At 42.2% G+C, this 23,187-nt stretch overlaps 1 protein-coding gene across 6 annotated transcripts in view; it reads left to right on the top strand.

Moving 5' to 3' along the window:
* The window catches only part of grm7 (glutamate metabotropic receptor 7), a 272,650-nt gene that overhangs the window by 225,937 nt on the left and 23,526 nt on the right, over positions 1-23,187 (top strand). For 3 of the 6 annotated variants that reach the window (XM_071493703.1, XM_071493700.1, XM_071493699.1), the window contains exon 8: positions 6,868-7,803. In XM_071493703.1, the coding sequence (XP_071349804.1) occupies positions 6,868-7,803 (936 nt within the window). Of the gene's footprint in view, positions 1-2,594; positions 2,756-6,867; positions 7,804-11,264; positions 13,440-19,827; positions 20,143-23,187 lie in introns of those variants that run through there. The other 3 variants (XM_071493701.1, XM_071493702.1, XM_071493705.1) reach the window with 3 other exon arrangements.

The raw sequence follows: 23,187 nt of genomic DNA on the forward strand, positions 1-23,187 counted from the left end.
ATGTTCTCCAGCTTCTTGTATACTGTCACTCTCACTATGACTGTCAGGGCTGATTCTCTACTATACCTATGAACAACAAACAGTAAGTAGAAGTTGAAGTGAAAGGAACAGCCAGAGGAAATTGACAGAACACACACACACACACAGGCACACACACACACAAACCAAGATTAATAAAATAAAATCCTCTAGAATCGCTGAACATTACAAATTTGATGAGAGTGGAAATGCCTTTTAAAAATTACAGTGAGTCATAATCAATGTACTTGGATGATTTTTAATGATTTTAGTCTGGTACTGCTCCTGTCTTGTTTTCTTCCATCATAAATTCAGCCAGGCAGAATGTCTTCCTGGTCATCCAACAGTCTCACACTCTTTAATGATCTTACTGAATGCTTTCACAGTTCATCAAAATGTGGCGTCTGCTTGGATGAAAGCTGGTTTTGCACCGTGTGTTTGTCACATGAATGCAGTCGCACTGTATTAAAACGTATTGCTGGAGTCACTGACGATGCAGTCTCCACTGTCATGCTGACGACAGTGGCCTGATTAGTTGGATTTTGCTTCTGTTTCTCAATTTGCTCCTGACGCTCAGGCCTGTTGTCCATCTGCTAATCTGCTCACTGTGTACATTCAGCTGCACGCGGCCTTCCAGGAATCCAGAGGACTTTTTTCCTTTTCCATTCAATTAATCAATTTAATCATCAGTTAATGACTGTGGCACACGTTAATGTGAAGGAGACCAGACTCTGTGTGTGTGTGTGTGTGTGTGTGTGTGTGTGGGGGGGGGGGGGGGGGGGGTCTGTGTGGTGAGAACTCAGTTGACTCAGCTGAGAGATGCTTGAGTTTTGAAGGCTTTTAATTAACAGAGATAGTTAGTCACAAGTGATGGGAGCTATTCGGCACAGTGGATGACTGCTACACTGAACATGAAGGTGTGAGTGTGCCCCCACCGCCCAACACTCCTGCACCTGTGCAGAGACACCAGCAGGACGTGGTTTTGTTTTGGATTCTTTTTTTTTTCAATACTTAGACATTTTTCACAGTTGCAGATTTTTCAGCTATTTGGGGAACATTTGGAAATTGAGCTTTTTTGTGGATGTTTGTTAAGTTTTGGAGTTTACTGATGGACTTAAAGGGGCCCTGTGGTGTTTTCTTCTAAACAAACAAAACTTCTGTTTACATCCAGTGTTTCTCAACAGTGTCTATATTCTTCATGACATTGTGTTTACATCCAGATTTACTAGTTTGCAGTCTTCCTCTTCGCTCCTTTTCTTGGCGCATTGCAGCATGTCGTGGTGTGTTACTGCCACCTATAGGTCAGTGAAATAGCATGTCACCCACGCACGTGCTTCCTCATGCAAGTTCATGAGCTAGAAAAAACTGTAACCATAGAAAAACAGCTTCAGTGCTGCAGGGAAACTTGTACTACAGCTGCAATAACTGGTCAATTAATCATTTATCTGATTTCTGAAAAAACTGAAAGTAAATTGGCAACTATTTTGATCGTCAAGAAACTGAAACCTAAATCTTTGGGTTTTGTCTCCTTGCAAACAAAACAAGACATCTGAAGTCACTTCCTTGACTTTTGGCAGATTGTGATGGGCATTTTTCACTCATTCTGTAAACCAAGGCACTAATTGATTGATTAAGAAAATAATCAACTTATTAATCAATAATGAGAATGATTGGTAGTTGCAGCCCTAGATTGATCGTTGAAGTTTTGGAGAGTGGAAAGGCCTTTTGTCATCTGTTGTTGGGCCCATGGATTTCTGTTACGTCTGGGTGAAAATGAAGAATGGTACCAATGAATGCAGGTGAAAAGAGAGCAGAGGGAGAAATAAATATCTATGATCAAAAAAAGAGAAGAAATGGCACTACAGCATGTGCGGACAAAGGAAGGCTAGAAAGGCAGGAAAAAAAGAAACCGAAGAGTCAGAGCGGGCAGAGGCGACATTTTTAAAAGCAGTTTGCTGCAGTTGCAACATAATGAACGGACAGCATCAGGATTGAAACAGAGAGGAAGAAGGCAGAGGGAGAGGTGTGGGGTAGTGAAGACTCAAGGCCAAAAAAAAAAAAAAACTGAGATGGATCCTGCATTATAACCATGGCAACAGCACAGAGATCCCATAATTTCCTGCCTTTAGGGGACCGGGGCCCCCTAAAGGCTGGAATAAGCATCGGGCGGCCGCAATTAAACTGCTGTGGGAAGGACGGAGGAGGAGGGGGGAGCTAATGAGCGCATGGATTAACTGCTCCCAGCTAACAGTCAGTGGATGGAAAGCACCCGCCCACATGCACCAAACATAACCCCTGTTTGATTAAATTTAATCCCAGGGACCCTTATGGGTAGATTTCTGTTATTGTTGGCTAATTATTGAATTTTATAGGCAAACAAATGTGGGATCCCTGGATAATGCTTTCAAAAAAAGGGGAGCGTGAGCACATGAAAAGAGAAGACACAGGCAGGAAAATGTGTGACATGACATTGTTGAACGTCACACAAATGCATTGAAAGAGCTGCTGCAAGAGGAGCCGGACCTCCTCCTGTATCTGCAGAGGCAGCACTGATTTCCCTTTCTGTTTCCTCGCAGGTGGTGTGTTTGTTTTGGACGGTTTACAGGGTATTTATGCAGACCGCAGCTAATGTCAGGCCATTTAAAGTGCTCACCTGACCCGCAGCTTACAATGACATCAAAGTGGGCAGACGGTTTATCGACAGAGGAGTCTGACAGCAGAGCAGAGGGAGGCAGAGGAGCAAAGGTCTGCCTGGGACTGATAAGAAAACCACAGGAACGGAGGTAGAGAGAGGCAGACAGAAATAGACAAAGACAGTGAGAGAGATGAGGAGGCGGTTGTGTACATAGAGAAATCTCGCCCCCTCTTCTTTCTTTCTCCTCATCCTCTGCAGAATGCAGCTGAAAGAAATAAATAATCTGCTCCTGTTGTCTTGCTGTTTCTTGTTTTTTTTTTTTTTTTGAGTTCTGGTTTGTACCGTCTTGATTTCCTAATCAGTTACTCCCCTGCACTCTCCCCTTTCCAATCCCTTTTGTTTTCATATCTGAAGTGAAATGGCGTCAACCACCCAACAATAATCAGGAGGCTGCCCTCCTGAGGAAGATTTGGCTGGTCATTTGGCTTCATTTGGCTTTTTTGTAAACCATGACCACCATGAATCACTTACCTCAACCTCCTGGTTATTATTTTTGTAACCAAGGTGACGAAAGTCATTTGAAACCAAACTGTGATCTTTCTCTGAACCTAACTAAAGTATTTTTGTGCCTAAACCTAACCAACATCAAAAAACAGATGTATTGTCCAACAGTGATATGCACAACTGTCAGACTGAGGAAGGAAATTTGCAGCCAATCAAATGACCACAAAGCAGTGAACATGCAGTGAACCTGGAGCTTTGTGTGGGTCCGGGGCCCCAGGGTATTGCTTCACTTTCTGCAACTTGGACCCTTGATCATAACCTTTCCTGAATATGTTGATAGAAAACATAATCTAGGTGTCATCACATTTCCTGTTGCAAAGGAGCTGACTTTGCCTGAACCAGCTCTCGGTTACTGGAATGGAAAGGAGTCATTACGACCTCTGATACAGCATTCGAACCAAACAAAGCAGCTTTTGTGCTCCTTGTACGTTCCTCCTGTAACCTTTTCCACGAAGTCTGTGCTGCTAAAGACAGTTCTCCTCATTTTATTTCATCTTTTGACATTAACTGTTAGAGTGTAGGCTGAGTTCAGGACCCCGGGAGTTAATCACTTGCAACGGCTGATCCTCAGGTGGATGGAAGGAGGAACATGTGGACTTGTGTAGGGGCACATAGTCAGAGATTTAAGACCGGGAAGACCTCTTGTGCAGATCTCTCTACCAGCTGTGACACCTCTTCAAAGCCCTGACTGAATTATTGAACACGCCGCGGTGGCTGGCAGCCCTCCTGACCAGTGCGGAGGCAAGAAGACAGATGGCGTTTTTTATTAAACGATTGACCCGACGTTGCTCCCGGCATTTTGAATCCCATTTGAATCTCCAGTCTGAAATCCTTTTGGATTTGTGAAGCCATGAGTCATTCTACAACCAGGCGCTACTCTGCCACTCAATTCTGTATAGAAAAGCTTGTTTCTTACATTACAAGTCAGATTTTAATACATTTCACATGCTGAATGGGGGAACATATTCACCTGCCTATGAGCTATTACTGAGGAGGAGCAGCAGGGATTTGTGTCAGCCGGTCATGTAAATTTGATGGTCCATGTGTCACTTTGTTGTGCTCAGCATGCAATAAAAACCCTCATGTGAAGTGGATAAAAATGTGGGAGTGATGGATTGATGTGTGTAAGCAGAGGCTGATGAATATGATCAGAAAACCATTATAGCAAAGAAATGAAGTACGAGAAAGAGTGTGACATATGCAGGAGATCTGTGGGAGGGAAGAAACGCTTTTCTTTTCCCTTTCCTCAGAATTGGCCTGCTGCCTTTGGGAGGGAGGAAGATTAGAGGGCTGTTTGGAGTTTGGCTTTTTGTTGTGGTTCTGAATTCTCACCGTGGCCAAATACAAGCCTTCGGCTGACTCAGGCTGTTAGCTTGATGCAGTCTTTTATCCCCAGCTATCCCAGGTTAACAACTTGGCTTTTTGGTAGCATGCAGGGAACCCGGGGAGAGTCTGGTTGATGGTGGGTGGTGATAACATCCAGTATCTTTTTTTTTTTTTTTTTTTTTTTTTTTTTACTTTTTTTACTTTTTTCTCAAGCGTATCCTCTGGCATCTGGAACCAAAGACAGATTAAGATTGGTCTTTGCAGATAATGTGTTTTAGGTTGTCTTTAGCACTGTGTAATTGATCTGCCTTGGGTCACAGTAGCAATTGAAATGCCTCCAGGTCCTTTCAAATCCTTTAAACACAAACCAGCTATCTGCCAAAAAAGTCAACATCAATACATAATAACAGGGTTCTTGGCCTCCGTCAGTCTCCAGAAGTCCAGGGTCCAGGTGGAGTTTCACGACGGGCCTTTTCACAGTTTAGCTCATGCCCAAATTCATATAATAGCATAATGAAAATTAAATATTCAGGATACTTACTACTACTTGACTAATCCAATCTGTTCCCCTTCAAAATGGAATATTAAAATAATGTAGTAATTTCTGTAAATACTTTTTTTTTTTATTCTGCTTCTAGAGATGTAGTGGTGTGTATACACGGGTACACACTCAGCAGGAGAACAACCTACCTACAAATATCCACACATATGTATCAATGTGCATGTTGCACCACAGGCCATCATGTTGCAGTCTGTCATGTCATCTGTGGTGGTAACTGTGTAGCTAGAGAGTTTTGTTCCTTGAATTTAGCCTTTGAGGCAGCACCTTCTCCCAGGCAACATAACTGGACTTAAAGATGGCACCAACTGCACAACCAAAACAAAGCAAATATAAAACCTTCATTTAGTAAAATTCAAGGAGTAATCAACCTTGTTTGCAGTTTGCGGTGTCTCGTCAACAGTTTTACTGGTCTACAGGGAAAATGATTTCTGTGTTGCAGGGGATTCTTTTTTTTTCAGCATCAGGAATAACAGTGGCAGCACTGTATCAGTCCTTTTAATACATTCATGAGATACCTGATAAAATGGCACTAAGCCAGGAGAGGAGCTTGCACTGCCAGACTAGCACAGAAAAGTTCCTTTTCCTGCTGGCTTCAAAGCTAATTGAGCACATAAAACTACAAACATGAAGCCAACGCACCAAGGCTTCATGTTTAAGACTGTGTCAACAGGGGAAAAAAAACAGTCTGACAACAATGACAGGGAGGTAGACGCATCTCCAGAGGGAGACAATGAGATGACATAATGTCAGATATGAAGTTACACTGTCAGCTGAGAGGCACAGCAGGGGTGTGTGTTGATCAGTGACAGCAGCCATACTGCAACGCTCCATGCTCACTTACATGTAAAACTGCATTGAAAATGTATCAGAGGTGATTTGTTCAGAAAAATGGTTCCATTATTATAAAGTACATCACTGATATGGGTTATTTAAATAGTATCTTGAGTAAACTAATTACAAGTACCTCAAATTTGTATTTACATACAGTACTTGCATCTACAGTATACCCACCTACCAAGACACCACTGTCTGCTTCCTCATTAAAGTTAGATTGGCTACACGCAGGAACCCCTAAACCCAGTTATAGTTCAACTGGGAGGGGGTTAAAAACCCACCCCTGCAGAGTACTTCTCCTGCTCATTATACTATATATACATATATATTGCAGATAACTAAGATGTCCGTTCAGAGCAGAGCTATGATCCAGGTGGAATTCATCCATATTGATGTTCCACTAATAGAGTATTCATTACTCATTAGCAGCAGTCAAGCTGTCAAATCAATGAGACCTTTGCTTTAGTAACAAGCCAGAGCCAAAGCAAACCCCTTATTTAGCATCAGCAATACAAACTAGAAGATCAAATCGTGGCTATGAATCTGAGACCGAGCCGCCGTGACCTCCATTAAAATGGATTTCACTGCATGGTAAAGTTGGAAGTTCCACAGTGTCTGGGACACACTCACGCACAGAGAAAAGATTCCCCTTCATTTAGGGTTAAACATAACGAAAATGATGATTAATAATCCAAAGTAACATAAAAGAAGAAGTCGGGAGTCTCTGATGATGGGTTATAGTTTTGAAGTCAAAAACCTTGGGTGCAGTCCAAAGCCAGAAATGTCAGATTCCAATGACTTTTTGATTAATGGTTATATACGGGGCAGTTTGTCTTTTGTTAATCACTGACTAGAGTCAATAGTTTGCCAACCTTTATATTACCTGTTAAGCCATTGAATCTTGTTGTCTCCTTTGTTCTCTCTCCAGATCGAGGACATGCAGTGGCCTCGGGGGGAGCAGGAGATTCCCAGCTCTGTCTGCAGCCTTCCCTGTAAAACCGGCGAGAGGAAGAAGGTGGTCAAAGGCATGCCGTGCTGCTGGCACTGTGAGCCCTGCGACGGCTACCAGTACCAGTACAACGAGTTCACCTGCAAACTCTGCTTCTACAACATGAGGCCCAATGCCAACCGCACATCCTGCCAGCCTATACCCATCATAAAACTGGAATGGCACTCACCCTGGGCTGTGATTCCGGTTTTCCTGGCAATGCTCGGCATCATCGCTACAATATTCGTTATGGCTACGTTCATACGGTACAACGACACGCCAATTGTCCGAGCATCGGGCAGGGAGCTGAGTTATGTTCTCTTGACTGGGATATTTCTGTGTTATATCATCACATTCCTCATGATCGCCAAGCCAGATGTTGGTGTTTGCTCCTTCAGAAGGATTTTCCTGGGTCTTGGGATGTGCATCAGCTACGCCGCCCTCCTCACCAAAACCAACCGCATCTACCGAATCTTCGAACAGGGGAAGAAGTCAGTTACGGCGCCGAGGCTGATCAGCCCCACCTCACAGCTAGCAATCACCTCCAGCCTCATCTCAATCCAGCTGCTGGGGGTGTTAATCTGGTTCGGGGTGGATCCACCCAACACCATCATAGACTATGATGAGCAGAAGACCATCAACCCAGATCTGGCACGAGGGGTGTTGAAGTGTGACATCACAGATCTTCAGATTATCTGCTCGTTGGGTTACAGTATCTTACTGATGGTAACGTGTACTGTTTACGCCATTAAGACCCGCGGGGTCCCGGAGAATTTTAACGAGGCCAAGCCCATCGGGTTCACCATGTACACCACCTGCATCGTTTGGCTGGCGTTTATACCCATCTTTTTTGGCACCGCCCAGTCTGCAGAGAAGGTAAGAAGCAATGGATGAAATGGTGGATAAACTTTAGGCAGAGATGAAGGGATAAACGATATTGAGTGGGTTAATTGCAGGAATGATGAATGTTCGGAGGAAGGATTAAACTGTGTGCTTGCATAAAAATAGTATAGTTACTTAATTACCCACAATACAGTTGTTATTTTTTTTACTTTTTATTTTGAAATATTATTAGAAACAAAGTGCAGTTTTGAGAACAGGTGACACAAAAACCAGACCTGTTTTTTAATTTGCAAAACAGCAAATTTATGCTCCAGAAGGTGTTACTTTATTCTAAGGAAATAACCTACAACTAAATTATAGCTACATCTGTTTTTCTGAAAGAAAACAGAAAAGAAAAAGACAGAACTGAGGAAATGTCAGACAGTGGAATGAACATTACTCTCACAATTTTTCTTTCCGAGGGTCCGGCCAGCTCGCACCTCAGTGGTATAACCTCATGTTATGGTTCAGTGGACTGAACCATAACATGAGGTGAATGAACTGAGCTGAATCACTTCCTGAAACGATCTCTTCATTTCTCAGTTCAGTTGAGCTCTCGGTCAGTTTCGAGTAAACATACAATGGCAATGACAAGATAAAATGAACTCACATTTAATTCAAACATATGCAGGCTCATATTTTGTGCAAATACTCTGAGGTTCATTTCCGCTGTATTTAGATAACATATAGAGTATCAGCTGAAATATACACGTTTTTCATATAGGCTGGGCACGCGAAGTTAGGAGAAGGGCTGAAAAACAACTACTTTGAGTGCACCTAAGAGCGCAATTTGAGTGTAAGATTGAACCCTGACATTTTAAGTGGACCCACAGGCTACATCCAGCCCTGAAAACTGTTAGTCACATTTATGGCGCTTCATCCACTATATCTTGTTGCACAGCTATTTCCACAGAATTTATAAGCAGAAAAAAAAGTTCAAAGACAAGTTTTTAAAAAAAAGCACACTTTCTGTTACACTGCAATTACAAATCGCCAACAAATCACTATATAGCAAAAATCCATGTAAGCAGAGCATTACTGCACCATTCATAATGGGTGACTATCACTGTTGTGTCCCGCTTTATCAGCCTAAAGGCTTCCAGACGAGCCTGATCTGAAACTGGAAAATAATCTCAGTCCCATTCGTGCAGAGACATGAAGAGGCTTTCATATGAAACTCAATGAACCATATTTTGCAATGAAATGAAAAAAAAAAAAAAGATAGGACGATAACACAGATATAAATCAGACAGTTAAGATGTTCTTGTTTTATTTTACTAGTGCAGGAATCCAGATGAAATTTTACACAGTAATTTTGCTGGTAAAATATTGTATTAAGAGAGTGACATATTTTTTGTTATCGGTTTGTGACGACCTCAGGTGTTGTTTGTTCTCTTCAGCCCCTTCCCTCCTGATGAAGCAGTTACACTGTGGAAATTTAAAGGTCCTATAGTGTATAAATTGAGATTTCCTATTTCTATTTTGATTATAAAGATCTAGGTTCTATATTAATACTGTGGAAGTATCAAAGTGCTGAGTCCACAGAGGAATACATACGAAATACACAAAACGAGCCGTCAGGACTTTCGTGACATTGTGATGTCACCACTCTCAGCCATGCCCCAAGCCCAGCCCAGCCCACCTGGACCCACCATCCAAACTTGCAGAATTTTGTTTCTCTGAGTGTTTACCTGAAAATCTGCTGTATTTTTATTCAGTCACTCTGACTACAGTCAACAATCAGAAGATGGTTCTTTGCTCTTAAAACCACAAATATATTTTCTTATGGATATCAGCACTCCAAATAAAACACCAGGACCTGTAGTAGAGGTCAACAGATGCATTCCCCAGGTGTTAAGTTGTGTTTGAAAAGGTGGTTATGCTCCTCAGAAACTCAGTGTTACAGCTGTTGTTTTTGGGTCTCAACAGGTTTTAAAAGCTCATTTTCATGAAAGACCTCAAGCTGAAACTGTTTTTTTTTTTGTGTGTGTGTTATAGGAAACTTAGAAAAGGTTCTTACAATAATTGGTTGACCTTTACATCCTATCACAACTTTATGAAAACTAGTGTGAAACAAAATGAGTCTCTACATTCAGGCCTCAGTGAAATGTGGCAAGCAGTCTGCTGAGTGGTGTTAATAAGCTTTGGTCAAACTCCATCCATACACGAATCCATGCAGGAATAAATGATTATTAAGGGAGCTCTGTTACAACTGGTGTGTGTCCCCACGGATGTATTCAGCTTCTGCTTGTTATGTTCGGACACTTATGAGCTGTCATGATACTACTCAGTTCATTATTTACTAGAAGGAAACCACAAATACTCTCTCAAAAATATAGTTTATTTCCATTGGAGAAAGAACGTCACGAGTGTGTTTGGCGGCTGGATGAGTCAAGAACTTAGATTAGATTTAATCCAACCATTTTGTAATATTATTTATTTATTTGTTCTGGGCTTTAATTTCAGAAACAATGAGACCTTACTTTTTAAATATCAGTGATCACTGGAAATATGGAGGTGCTCTTTTCAATAGTAATATACCTCTTGAAAATGAATGTGATTTTCTTTTTCCTTTTTTTGTTTTGGTTTTTGTATTTTGTTTATTAGACACATTTCTCTTCATACAGTTCTTTTTACCAACATGCAGCTCAGCAACAACATCAGTTTCACATCCAAAACCCAGTAATATGCTCACATCTTTCCTGGGGCTGTGAGACTCTTGAACTGTTTACCTAAATGAACTCCAGTATATTTGCTGCCATCTAGTATGTCTTTTATGTCTTTTATCTGTTGGCATGCTGCTAGCGGTATGTGCAATCACTTGTCTTGCACTTCACTTATATTTATTCATTTAAATTAAATTATTAATTGTAGAGTTTTATAGTTTTTTTTTTATAGAGTTTTATAGTTTTTCATCATTGGTACTGCCTTATTACTGGGACCTGAGAAACTATTTGCGTTCCTCTTGTGTACCATGTACTTGTACAGAATGACAATAAAGTTCCCTGAATATCTTGAATACAACAACAAGACACTAAAAACCAGCAGCATTAAAAAAGGGTGAGGTTGTGCATAACCCCCCCCCCCCCCCCCCCCCCCCCCTTCAACCAAGACGCTTGGTTGAAGGTTCCTTTCAAATAAAATACTCAGTGTTTATTTGAGTTCGTCTCGTCAGCAGTGAAAGCAAATGAATCAGCCCACTAGCATTAAACATTCTGTTTAATGCTGATTTATCCATGGTCGGCCTACCGGGCGTCGAAAAGCTCAATAAATCGCGTGCCGGCAGGTATCACACATCGACGGTTGTGACGCATATTTTGAGCGACAAAATTAAACATGTTTTATTTTAATGTTACAAGATCACCATAATCTTCAAATTTAGAATAACATTTAAAATACTAATGAACTAAAATAAAATAAATTTTAATTAAATACTCATTATTTATTTTCCAAAGCCACAGGGAGCCACAGCAGAGGGATGAAAGAGCCACATGCGGCTCCGGAGCCGCGGGTTGCCGACCCCTGGTCTAGACACTGGTGATAGGGGTGGTGAAGAGGTGGATGTGATGAGGAGTGGACACTGATGAGCTCAACCTGGCCCTGGATATGGAGACTGGGGGTGGATGGTGTGGAGGAGGGTCGCAGCAGTACGCACGTTAATGACAGCAGACAGCAGAAGAGGGGAGAACAGGTTTTAAAGTTTGGCAGCGACAACATGATTGGCTGGTTGAGATCATGGCGAAATCTCACTGTTTTTTCAGTAACAACCTGAAGTCAGCTGTTCTCAAGAAATGGAGGGAGAGAGAATTGTGAATGAAAAAGGCATAATGATAGTATTCCTGACTGAACCTCGCTTAGCTTCATTATGTTACAGAAATGAGGCTTCACTAGTCCCCCTCATGTCCTTCTGCCCTTCCTTGCCTCCTTTCCTCATCTGACACATCTTTCATAGAAACTCATGCAGGATTGAAATGAGCAGCTGTAGCTGGCAGTTGATATATCTTTGTTATTCTTATTTTTTAGATGTAACCGTAGCAGAGTGTGGAAACTGCAGCCTCAGTTGCAGTGATACTCAGTGATTGCATGTAAATGTGTAAAATGGAGAGTGAATGCACAGATGTTTGGTGAGGACTTAGAACCATTCAGGAAAGTTGACAGATGTTGTTATTCTGACTATTTGACTTTGTGGAGAGTTTTGAAAAAGTAAACTCAGCGTAGAGAAATGTGTGTGACAAACTGTAAACATCTGTTAGAAAAAAAAGTAACTCTATCAAGGCGGACTTGCAGCTTTTCTTGATGTGATGGACTTCTTCCGCGTTACCAGCAGAGTGCATTTAAATTGCATTTTGATTAAGTACAAATATCCTTCTAATACCCAAGTTGCCAGTGATTGCAGTTTTGGTATAGAGCTCTAAACCGGGCAAGAGGCAGAGATTAAGAGGGTTCTGCTGTTCCCTACATCCCAGAGGAGGAGGAGGATATGTGTGTGTTATCAGCAGCCTAGGTGAGAGTCCGGCCTGACACTGTGGTCCCTGGGGTTTGATCTTTGGCAGAGTCATTGGAAAGACTAAGCCTCTCTGCTCGGCACTCGGCATTAAAGAGATGGACTGGGGTAAACCCCTGTGATGGACTTGTGTCCTGTGCACAGGGATACACTTGTCCAGTGAAAATGCTTCAGGCCACAGAGGCAGCTGATAAGCTCCTGCACCCTGAGCTGCTTAACGGTGTCAGGCACAGTGAGGGGAATCCTGTCGCCTGTGGCAAAACAACACCACGCAGTTAATCAAGAAAGACTTTAACATCTATTACTAACTTTTGTATGATGTAAGTGCTAAGATCACCAGGTTTTCCTCGATACGAAGGTGTTCATGGCAGCCTTTCAAATGTGGTGCTCTGAGGGTGTTTACAAAGCTGCAGTCTGTTTGCTCTGCTCTGAATCAGTGGGTGAGTTTCCTTTGGTTTGGTTCAATGTCACCGAAAAAAATCAGGAGAATCAAAATTTATTAAACAATGTGGCTTTGAAAATGGCCTCGGGCTTCGTCTGAGTGGACTCTGTTGCACTGTGTTTGCAGTATGAAAACAAGCCAGACCGACCACAGCGCTGTTTTAATCTAAAGTACTATTAAACCCAGCAGCTAACTGTGAGCTGTTCAGAATTTAATCTACTGATCTGTTTCAGAGATGTAGAGTCTCATATGTATACAAGATCATTTCTGTAACCATGGCAACCTGTAGGTGCATCACGGCGAGAGTGCAGGATTTTTTCTTATCAATCAGAAAGTGAAAAGAAGTTGTGTTTGGGCTCCTTAGTGGTTCCTCAATAAAAAGTGAGAGTGAAGAGAAGAGAGAGGAAAAGTAAGAAACTATCGTGAATGTGAACAACCTCAACTACCCTCTCATACAACCTGTGTCTCCTCAAATAGTGCCCCTACTGGACTGGGCAGGCCTTGGTTGTCATCGTTACAATAGTAAACATGCAAACTGTACTGTGTGTGCCATACCTACCTCCATCGCCACGGTTACTATAATAATGGTCATGGCTTGATTAGGTTTAGGCACAAAAATTACCTGGTTAGCTCATCTCAGATTATTACAAGCGCACGCTCTGGGCCAGATGGAGCACGGACACCCCCCAAAATAAAAAACAAATCATTGAATCTACTCAAATCACTTAGCTGAAAACAAACAGGTGATAAAATATAATTAGAATCGTGAGGAACAAAAAGAAGGAGGATATTGAGGCAGATGCAGAAAAAAGTTTTAAATGACAACACACAGTTCAGTTTCATACATGGAAGATTACATTAACGCTGAGTCCCTTCTAGCATCCTTCAAAGCAATGATACAATAACATTTTAAAAAAGAAATAATCATGTAACAATTACATAATTAACCAAAATCCTCACTAAACTGCAGCTGCATCAAGGAGGAGAATAAACACTCAGCATTAGTGATGATATTCTGCTTCAGGTGTCTGGGTTTTTTCAAAAATAAGATTTACTTTATGTTAAGGAGGAGTTGGATCGGAAATGGAGAGGGATCATAAAAGACTTTACAGTAGTTCAACAAGAGGGAGATGAGAGATCTGTGGGGAAGTGAGAGAGAAAGCAGGAAAGCACAGAGTGATCTGCAGCCGAGCAAATTGGGAGACTGGGGAGAAAAAGAAGGCAAAGCAGCAAAGCACAGTGTGAGCTGTGGTCGGGGGGGAAAAAAGAGAAGGGGGGAGTGGGGGTGGAGAAGAAGAGGATGACAGGGAAACGAAGAGAAGCAGAGAAGACAACACAGGAGAGACAGAGATTGAAAGAGGAGAGATATATGTGGAAATGTCAGAAAGGCGTTCAGATGGCCCCGAGGCTTTTTTCCCCTCAGCCCCGCGGAGCTGCAGGCTGAGAGTGATGTCGAATTCAAGGTGGAGGCAGGGAGGCTGCATCGTTAAGGAGGTCTGATCTGAAGAGAGAGAGATGAGAACAGAAAGAGAGGGGGACGGGGTTGGGATGTTTCAAACATTCTTTATTTGCTTTTATTACATCAGCAGCCGACAAAAACAAAAACCACCCTGACCTCCTCCCTCCCCCTCCTCCGTATAAAAGAGGACGGACTGCGGCTGCTGGAGGGCGCTGTGTCTTCAACATATTTGCTGGTGGTGTTGTTTTTCTCAGTCTCAGTTCAGACGGACCAGAGTTCCCTGTGTCACCGTCGGCTCAGCAGGAAAACACAAAAAGGGGATTTCTTGTTAAAAAAATGACTCGGATATGTAGCTGAACAGTCTGAAGAGCAAGGAGAAAAAAACCTGTTTACATGTTCATATGAACAACACAACAGGCACATAACAGAGATTTTCAATCTGTGAGGCGGCTCTCTTGGGGGGGGGGGGGGGGAGAATGTGACTTGTAGTATAAAGCTCTTTGAGTGGTGGTTAAAACTAGAAAAGACTAGTGTGTAAGTGGAGTCCATTCAATTTGATAGCTGCAGTTTGTGTCTAAAATTGCACTTCTTCTTCTCACAGTCAGACACACGTATTTTTACATCTTCAGGATATCGTTAATAAACATCCATAAATTCACTCAGACATCACAGAAATGAGAGGCTTCCTGTTTAGATCATCATCAGATGATTATCTGCGGAACAGAAGTAAGACAAAGAAATCGCAGCTACACAATCCATCAGTTTCACCCTTTTTTTGTCTGTGTTGCACAATATTACAAAGCAATTTTGACTTTGCTGATGTTCACCAACATGGTTCTTAGTGTATCTCTGTCACACTGACACTGTGAGGACACACTGACCAACGACACCAAAGACTCATGCATCGGTGTGTGGGTCTGCAGAGGACATGTGGGTTGTAGTGTGTGTGTGTGTGTGTGTGTGTGTGTTGACGTCAGCAGTCAGCCAGCAGCAGAGTGGAGCAGTGACTTCCTGGCCTTTGCTGCTTGTGATTACCTACCTGACCAAATCGGGAAAGAGGAAGAAGCTGCTCTGCCTGTGCGTGTGTACACACACACACACACACACACACACACACACATACATGCATAGACACAGTGAAGCACATAAGTTACACATGCAAACATGAACACTGGCAGGCGGCGAGGCAGGGAGCAGCGCAGGCCCAGAGGATGGGAAGAAGAGCAAGAGCGAGCCAGACAACATGGAAGGAAGAGGTGGAGTGATGCAATGAAGGAACAGGGGACGGAGGGAGGGAGGGTGAGGAGACGAGAGGAGAGGAGACGAGAGGAGGATGTGAAGGAGGCTGTTGCTATGTTCAAGAGGCCAGTTTGAAGGACATGACGAACAAAACACAAATATAAACAGGGGGAAGGAAAGAGAGGCACAAAAATCCTCCCACGCAACACAAGGCCAACACTTAGAAGTGACTGACACTAATGAATGAGCACATGGAGGGAGAGCTCACACAAAACATATATTCATACACAGGAACCTCCACCCATGTACACACACACACACACACACACAAAAGCATGCACATTCATACATAAAAAGGGGAAGAATAGCTTGAAGATGTAAAAAACAGCCATGAGTCATAATAAAGGTGATTTAAGGAGCGGGCTCAGGGTGAGCAATACAGTGAACACAGCAGCAACAGCAGCTTTTTGGAGACAAAAAGATCAACAACAGGGTGTAGTTATTGTCTATCTGCTGAAACCTGCTGCTGTGATTTTTCTTTAATATCAGAACAGCAGAGCTGAAACAAAGCATAAAAATATGAGATAAACTCTAATTAGATTTACATGATTGGTGGTGAGACTGCAGAGATAGTGACACACCGCAGGTCTATTGATCGCAGAGCATCACAGTGTAACCGATCCTGATGGCAGCGGTCGAAGTCGTAAGAGCTGTTAAAAGTACGTGGATTATTTCGGGATGAAATGTGCAAGTTCTACGCCTGTCAAGAGAAAAGCCTCTCTTTTTTGTCTGTGTGTGAATCTTTGTATCAATCAGAACAAACTAACTGTTTGGTTTTTTTTAACTTCCACTTTCACCGCTACAGTTGTTGACATTTTATATCATGTATAATGTTAGAAGACCTAGAATGGTCCTTCAAAACCCAAACACATGTTTTCATTCATTCTGATTAGACCTCTGTCTGGGTTGACCTTGGGCTGATCTATTACATGAGACGAATGTACCGGTTATCCTGTGGCTCCTCCACCCATCCAGTAAGTCTCGGCCAGATTTGTAGTAACATACAGCTGAACTTCATCCCCACCTTCTCTCACTTGCTCATCCACATTCAGTGTGTCTGCACAGAGAGACTGTGCATCATTGTAGTCTCTACCCTGTTCATCATCGTTGAGGTTCTTTTTTCAGAACTAGCTCATAACGTTTGAACGAAGTTTATGAAGTTTATATTATTTATTTCATCCGCTACAGACTGCCAGCTCACTAGGCTGCTAAAACAAATTGGGTATGCAATGTCTTTTCTCGTTTTCCACGAGGCGTTACACATCTCACAACACATGACTCGCACCGACGGAGATGATTGGCCAACAAGTCCTTCAACCTGAACAACTGAACAACACCCATAGGAGTGTCTCCTGAAATAGTGTCCCATACGGTGGCAAGCGTACCGGACCTTGGTTGTCATGGTTACGTTAATAAACATGTAGACTGTACGAACAGCAGCGTACCAGACCTTCATCACCACGGTTCCAATGATAAACAGTCGAGGCTTGGTTAAGCTTAGGAAAAGATTAATTTGGGTTAAGTATTTACTTAACAACATGCATTCTTTGTTGTCATGGTTACAATTAATTCTATAAGAAGGTGGCTAACTTTGTCTATAGATTCATCATCGTCACAGGTTAAAGAAGCAACGTAAACTGCCACTTTGACATGGGAATCGAACACCGGTCTCCTGTGTACCAATGCAGTCCCACTTAGCTAACATGGCAACAGCAGTCCACCAAGTCGTAATCATGCAGCTTCTTATCAGACGTTTTACTGTGATTAGCCAGTTTTTCTTCTTATCTGCAGCTTGCTTCATTTCACCTTCAAGAAAATATATACAAACAGTATTTATTTACTGAATGAGAAATCAGAATACTGAACTTATTCTTGTTCTCCTCAGTCAGATGCTGAGCTTTAGTTAAATGTCTAAAATGCCAAATGTTAGTGTAGCTGCCATATTTTTCTCTCACAAACATGAGGAGACTGTGAGTCACTGGTTTCTTCCTCTAAGCCTGGGTGTCTATTTTCAGGTGGGTTAGAGGTGATGTGTCATTTTATTTACCGCTACACACATCTGACGTATCTCTCCTGTGTTAGAGGATCTGAAAGGGTAAAGTGCCCCGGCTGTGATGGTAACAGGAGGTGAGTTATTGAATATTTGAATCACACACACAGGCGGCAGTAATGGTTAAATTTTAATCAAAAGATATAGAGCTTGTGAGCCCACATTCGACTGTTTCATCTTCGATAAGTGGCTCATACATTTTTTATGTCACTAGCTTCCTAAGCCTCAAACAAACTTTTGCACCTTATTTTTTAAAAGTCTTTAAAAGTTTATCCCTGTGGGAAACACAGAAACGTTTGCACCCTCACACAGACACATGTATATAACCACATCTGTGTGCAATAGAGCAGGTTTTGTAATATCAAATAATGCAGAGGGATTAGCCTCTGTGTGCTTAACAGCATCCCATTCTCGTATTGATAAAAGCTGTTTGCTGTATCCTGACAAAAGGATTTGCAGTATCTAAATGTAACAGAGGTATATTGTGTGTATTCTTTGATATGAATGCAATGGCAGACCCATTCAGGATTTGGTGCAGAGAGAATTAGCTTTAAGTCCGGGGCCCCCAGGTGACTTGGGAGCATGTACAATGGATAGGTGAGAAGTGTTTGAGTGTGAGGATAAAATCCACCTTCCACAGTCCTCCGATCAACATATTTTCAGTATTTTAAAGTTCATACATATTTGGATTCATACATGTAAGTTTGGGGTCATATTCTAGAAAAAGTCCCATTTTTCATAGCATTACTTTGAGTTGGTATTTTTTACCAAATAACAACAAAGCTGCAGTGACGGAATCTTATTAAAATTTTCATACAGAGTTGCACAAACAACTATAATTTTGTACATCAAAATAAGTTGTTATGATTGAGAATAGGGTAAACTAATGTTTGGATCGTGGAGATAAAATATCACCCTGGTTTAGTCTTCATTGTCTGCGGTCAGAAAAAAAAACTTTTCTGTACAAATATCAAATTGGACCAAATATAAAAAAAGATACAGCGCACTTTCAGATGAGTCCTATTGGATACGTTTACAGACATATTATTTCCCCGATGACAAGAAAGTCCTCATCTGTAAAGGTGAAATATGAAAAGAGCTATTTGTAAGTTGTGCCATTGCTACATGCTAGCATGTTAGCACTGACAGCCGTTCCTTACTTGCATCATAGTGAAGATGCTGAAGCAATATATTGTGCAGCCCTAGTGGTGAGCTTTGGTGAGGTTAGGCACACAAACATCTTGGTTAGGTTCAGGGAAAGATCAGACAAAGATGGTTAAAACAAGTGGGCTACAAGGCTAATGTGAAGTGAGCTTCATCGTCATGGTTACAGTAATAACCGTATTTTTAATTTTACTGCACGCCATGCATGATGTTGGTCACGGTTAAAAGAAATCAGTATTGACTGTCGGATGGAAACAGGGAGTAAACAGGCTCCCCCACCCTCCTGTCTCACTCCCTCTGTGGACATTACGTCTCTGTAGTGACCACATCTGTCGTGCTCCATTGACCTTGACTAACATGAGTCATAAGTCATACAAACACTAGACTGCACTGCCGGTTGAACATAAACTGATGTCATCTGGGGGTCTTCACTAAAACACTGCTGTTTTCTCAGGGACAGTGTCTAAATCGCACATGTGTCCACATACTTTTGTCCATTGGTTCCCATGTTCCATGAACCTGCCCTGTCTGCTGAAGTAACTATTTTCCTACATTTCAACATATTGTGAGTGCAGACAAATAAAGAACTATGTGAATACTGAGACGGCCTGTGATACAGCGGTCTGTCTGCTTCCTGTTGATATTTTAGGTAGCTGAAAAATGGCTGCTGTCAAACTCCGCCGTAGCTGCTGTGAAAATACCATCTACACACATCATTTATGAAAACAGAAATGAGAAGTGTTTTATCATCACGGGTTTGCCCTTTAAGAATCTGGCCAGCAGTGTCAGAGTTTCATTAGGGTGGGCTTTTAATGGAGACTTCTTGTATACCGCGATGTCCTAAATGCCGTTTCAGTGTCGGCCTCATGCTTTTGTCTCATGCATAGAGATGTAAGGACTAAATCTACCATGACATGTTAGCACTTCATGAATAAATCAGTCGAGGAAAAGTGTTTTCTTCAACCCACAGCACAGCTCTTTTCCCAGGGGAGTCATACATCTCCTTATGCAAAATGCCAAGGTCAAACAGCAGAGAGTTGTTCTTGTCATTAGGGCTTAAACAGCCACCGTCCACCTTGATTTAACCGTGTGTTTTCCAGGCAGAGCCACTCGTGTACGGAGACAGGACGGAGGGCAGAGAGACGTGAGTGTACAGGGTGGAGAACAAGAAGGGGGGGGGGGGCGATATTTGCAATTCTAATATCACTTCTTCATGCAGCATGCATTTTATGTCATCCAGTAATGTTTGTGTTTTCCACCTGTCTCATCCTCCTCCTCCTCCTCCTCCTTCCTCACTTTTCATCACCTCTTATTTTTTTTGGTCCTCACCTCTCTCATGTGTGGTGGCTCCTTTTACCCCTCCCCTCCCTCCCCTCCTTCTCCTCCCACTCCTACTGGTCTTCCACAGTGTGCAGTCAGGAAAAGTCCCCGGTGGGTGCTGCTGTGTTGCTCTGAAGTGGCTGGGGGGGGGGGGGGGGGGGCATTGACATTATACATTGTCAACTGAGCACAGCAACATGTTATGAAGACATGATTTTGTCTTAGATTAGAGATTTTGTTAATAATGTTAGAATAACTAGTTTCCTTTGTGGACACCTGACACTTTATAATAAATGATGAGATAATGTTGTATTTCCATCTTTGCTTCAAAGGCCACAGTGCAACAAAAATTTAATTGGTTTTTTCTGCACATGTATCTGCTGTGTAAATCACATTTAATCCAAAAGGGACATTTTTATTTATTTTCAAATGTTTTTGGTTTATTGGTACAGCTCTATCTTTGCATTAATTTAACATGTAGAGGAACAACCAGCAGCACTTTACTTAAAATCCCCATAGTTACCAATTATAATCAGTGTATGAATATTTAATACATGGTTTATAAAACACTATAAAACATATAACTCTAACTCCTCCTGTACACACATGAAAGGAGACTTCTGTACAAACAGATGATACGATACTAAAACTGAACCACAGAGCAGAATTTGTCCACATCTGGTTGATTAGACCTGATGAAGCTGCGCCGACTCTGTGCATTTCCTATGACTAAGTTCTTCATGTGATCATGAGCAGCAGGGAAAATTTACTGAACACAACTCTGATGCAGCTGAAACTGAGCAGTAAACAGCTAAATGAGGCTGATATGTCCAGAAACAGGAGTGAAGCTGAACCACAGAGATCCAGAGACTTTCACTGTCTCTGAACACATTTGTGTTTTTCTTTGTGTCGTGTATTTTGTTTGTTTTCTGAAGCTGCAGTGTGATGAGCTCTCGGGGCCACCGCTGGGTACTGAAGAGCACTGACACACACACACACACACACACACTCTCTCTCTCTCTCTCACTGTAAGGGGTGCAGCTGCTGCCTGTGGTCTGAGGTTGTATTTAATATTATCGCAGAGGTAAGGAACATGACCTCTTGGTCAGGGCCCAGCTGTGCAGCAGTTCTTCATCTCTGAAGACACAGTCAGGAGTCCGCTGCCGTGCATGTGCTCGACCGTCGTGTCTCGGGGTTTTCTCTGTTGTCGGGGGTGTCGAGCAGCTTCTCAGTTTTAGAGACAGCAGAGATGGAGACGAGCGGGAGAACACAACGTAGGAACGTGGTGAACAGTGACGTTGCTCAGTGAACTAGTTTATGTGAAACTCCTGGGAGGAGACATCACAGTAAAGGAAACACCAGCTGCACAATGAAGCTTCCAGATGATGATCACCCAACACTGTGGAAGAGACTAAGTGCTATTTAGTATTTTCTTTTTTATTTGTAATTTACTGTTAGTTTTCAATACATTCTGTAAGATCTATTCATATATTAATATTCATACAGGTTGTATACCCTTTATATAACTAAAAGTGACCTGACTATTTTGCTTACAAAAATAGACCAGTTCTTACAATATATTGGACACCCTGCTGTGCACAGGAGCAGATTAGATTTTTTTAGCTTAAGAGGGATATTTAAAATAAAATCACAAGAGGAAGATGTGGTCGGCCAAGTGCCTTGAGAGCAGATGCAGTGATTGTGGCTCTCGGGGCGACACGGGACGGAGATTATTTCTGATGTAACAGAGATGATAACATGGAGACTTGGTGAGGTCTCAGGAAAGTCGGGGATGGAAAGAAAAGCAGACAGAGGAGACACTGAAGAGACAGAGTGATGGCCTTTTTTTGCTCTGAGGTGTCAGTATGCTGCAGCTGCAGTCGTTCCAAAGTCAACTTCTAACACTGTCAGTCACAGTGCACACAGAGAGACGCTGACTCCAGAACAGTCTGGTTTACCCCGACACCAAATCCAGAGGGTAAACTGTCTGCACCGTCTTCTATAATTTATGTAGCAGTAGCTTTTTATTTGTTCACTTTCAATTATAAAAGTTAAGCAACCCATGAAATGTGCTGAAGCCTAGTTCAGAATCATTACAGAGCAGCTGCGTGTATGTTAGTGAGAGTTTTTATTTCCCCTTCCTCTCTACAAAATGTGATTGTGTGACGAGTTTGTGATTCAGTGATGTGTGCATGACCCCGGGTCAGAGAACACAACTCTGTCAGCCTCGTGAGCGAACTGAGAGATGAGTCTTCAGCTGTTTGTCCAACTTTAATGGGAAAAAAACAGGGCCACTGGCCACTGGGAGGTCCCTGGAGTCTCTAAATCCCTGTGGGCTGCAGGCGACCGTCTGAAACTGAAATGCCTCGTTTTCTTTTTTCTTATGTTAGATTCAACACATGTCAGATGTGCATGAGCAGTCTCTGTAGTTATGGATGTGAAATGGAGGAAAAATCAGCTCAGGTATTAGTGAAGTTTCATGAATTGGTCTTTATTCCACAATTTAAGCTACAATAATAATTATAACAACAATTATGTTTCAAATACAAATATAAGAGAGTTGCATCAGATGTTTCGAGATAACAAAGGCGATGGCGGCCCCCTGAGCCCCCATCAGATGACCTCCTGCTGTAGCACACAAATCAACACAAGCTATCGACCTGCTATCCAACACATGTAATCCGGTGAAACGCAGCCCATCAACATCATCCCCCGACTTTCTCTAACTACAGTCTATTGATTATATGCCATGGTGTGTGTGTGTGTGTGTGTGTGTGTGTGTGCGTGTGTGTGTGTGTGTGTGTGTGTGTGTGTGTGTGTGCATACAGTCTGTAGTGCAATTGGGATTCTGTTTCCTCTGAGGTTTCTGCTCCAGCACTTAACACAGATAATAAGCTCAGTTCAAGACAATACACACACACACACGTACTAATGTAGAGACTCGTGGTCTTGAACACAGACACAGTCAAGCAAGCAAACACACACATATAACACACACCGAATCACACACACACACACCCGCAGCTTCTTTAAGCTCCAGTTTGAAAAATACACACTTTGCACTGCAGCAAAAGATTATTTTCATTATCAATTAATCTGCTGATCATTTAATTTACAGTGACAGCTCATTTTGTCTGATT

The sequence above is a fragment of the Trachinotus anak genome, unplaced genomic scaffold (genome assembly GCF_046630095.1).
Source record: "Trachinotus anak isolate AG129_WGS33_773 ecotype Australia unplaced genomic scaffold, CSIRO_AGI_Tana_v1 ptg000013l, whole genome shotgun sequence".
NCBI classification, from domain to species: domain Eukaryota; kingdom Metazoa; phylum Chordata; class Actinopteri; order Carangiformes; family Carangidae; genus Trachinotus; species Trachinotus anak.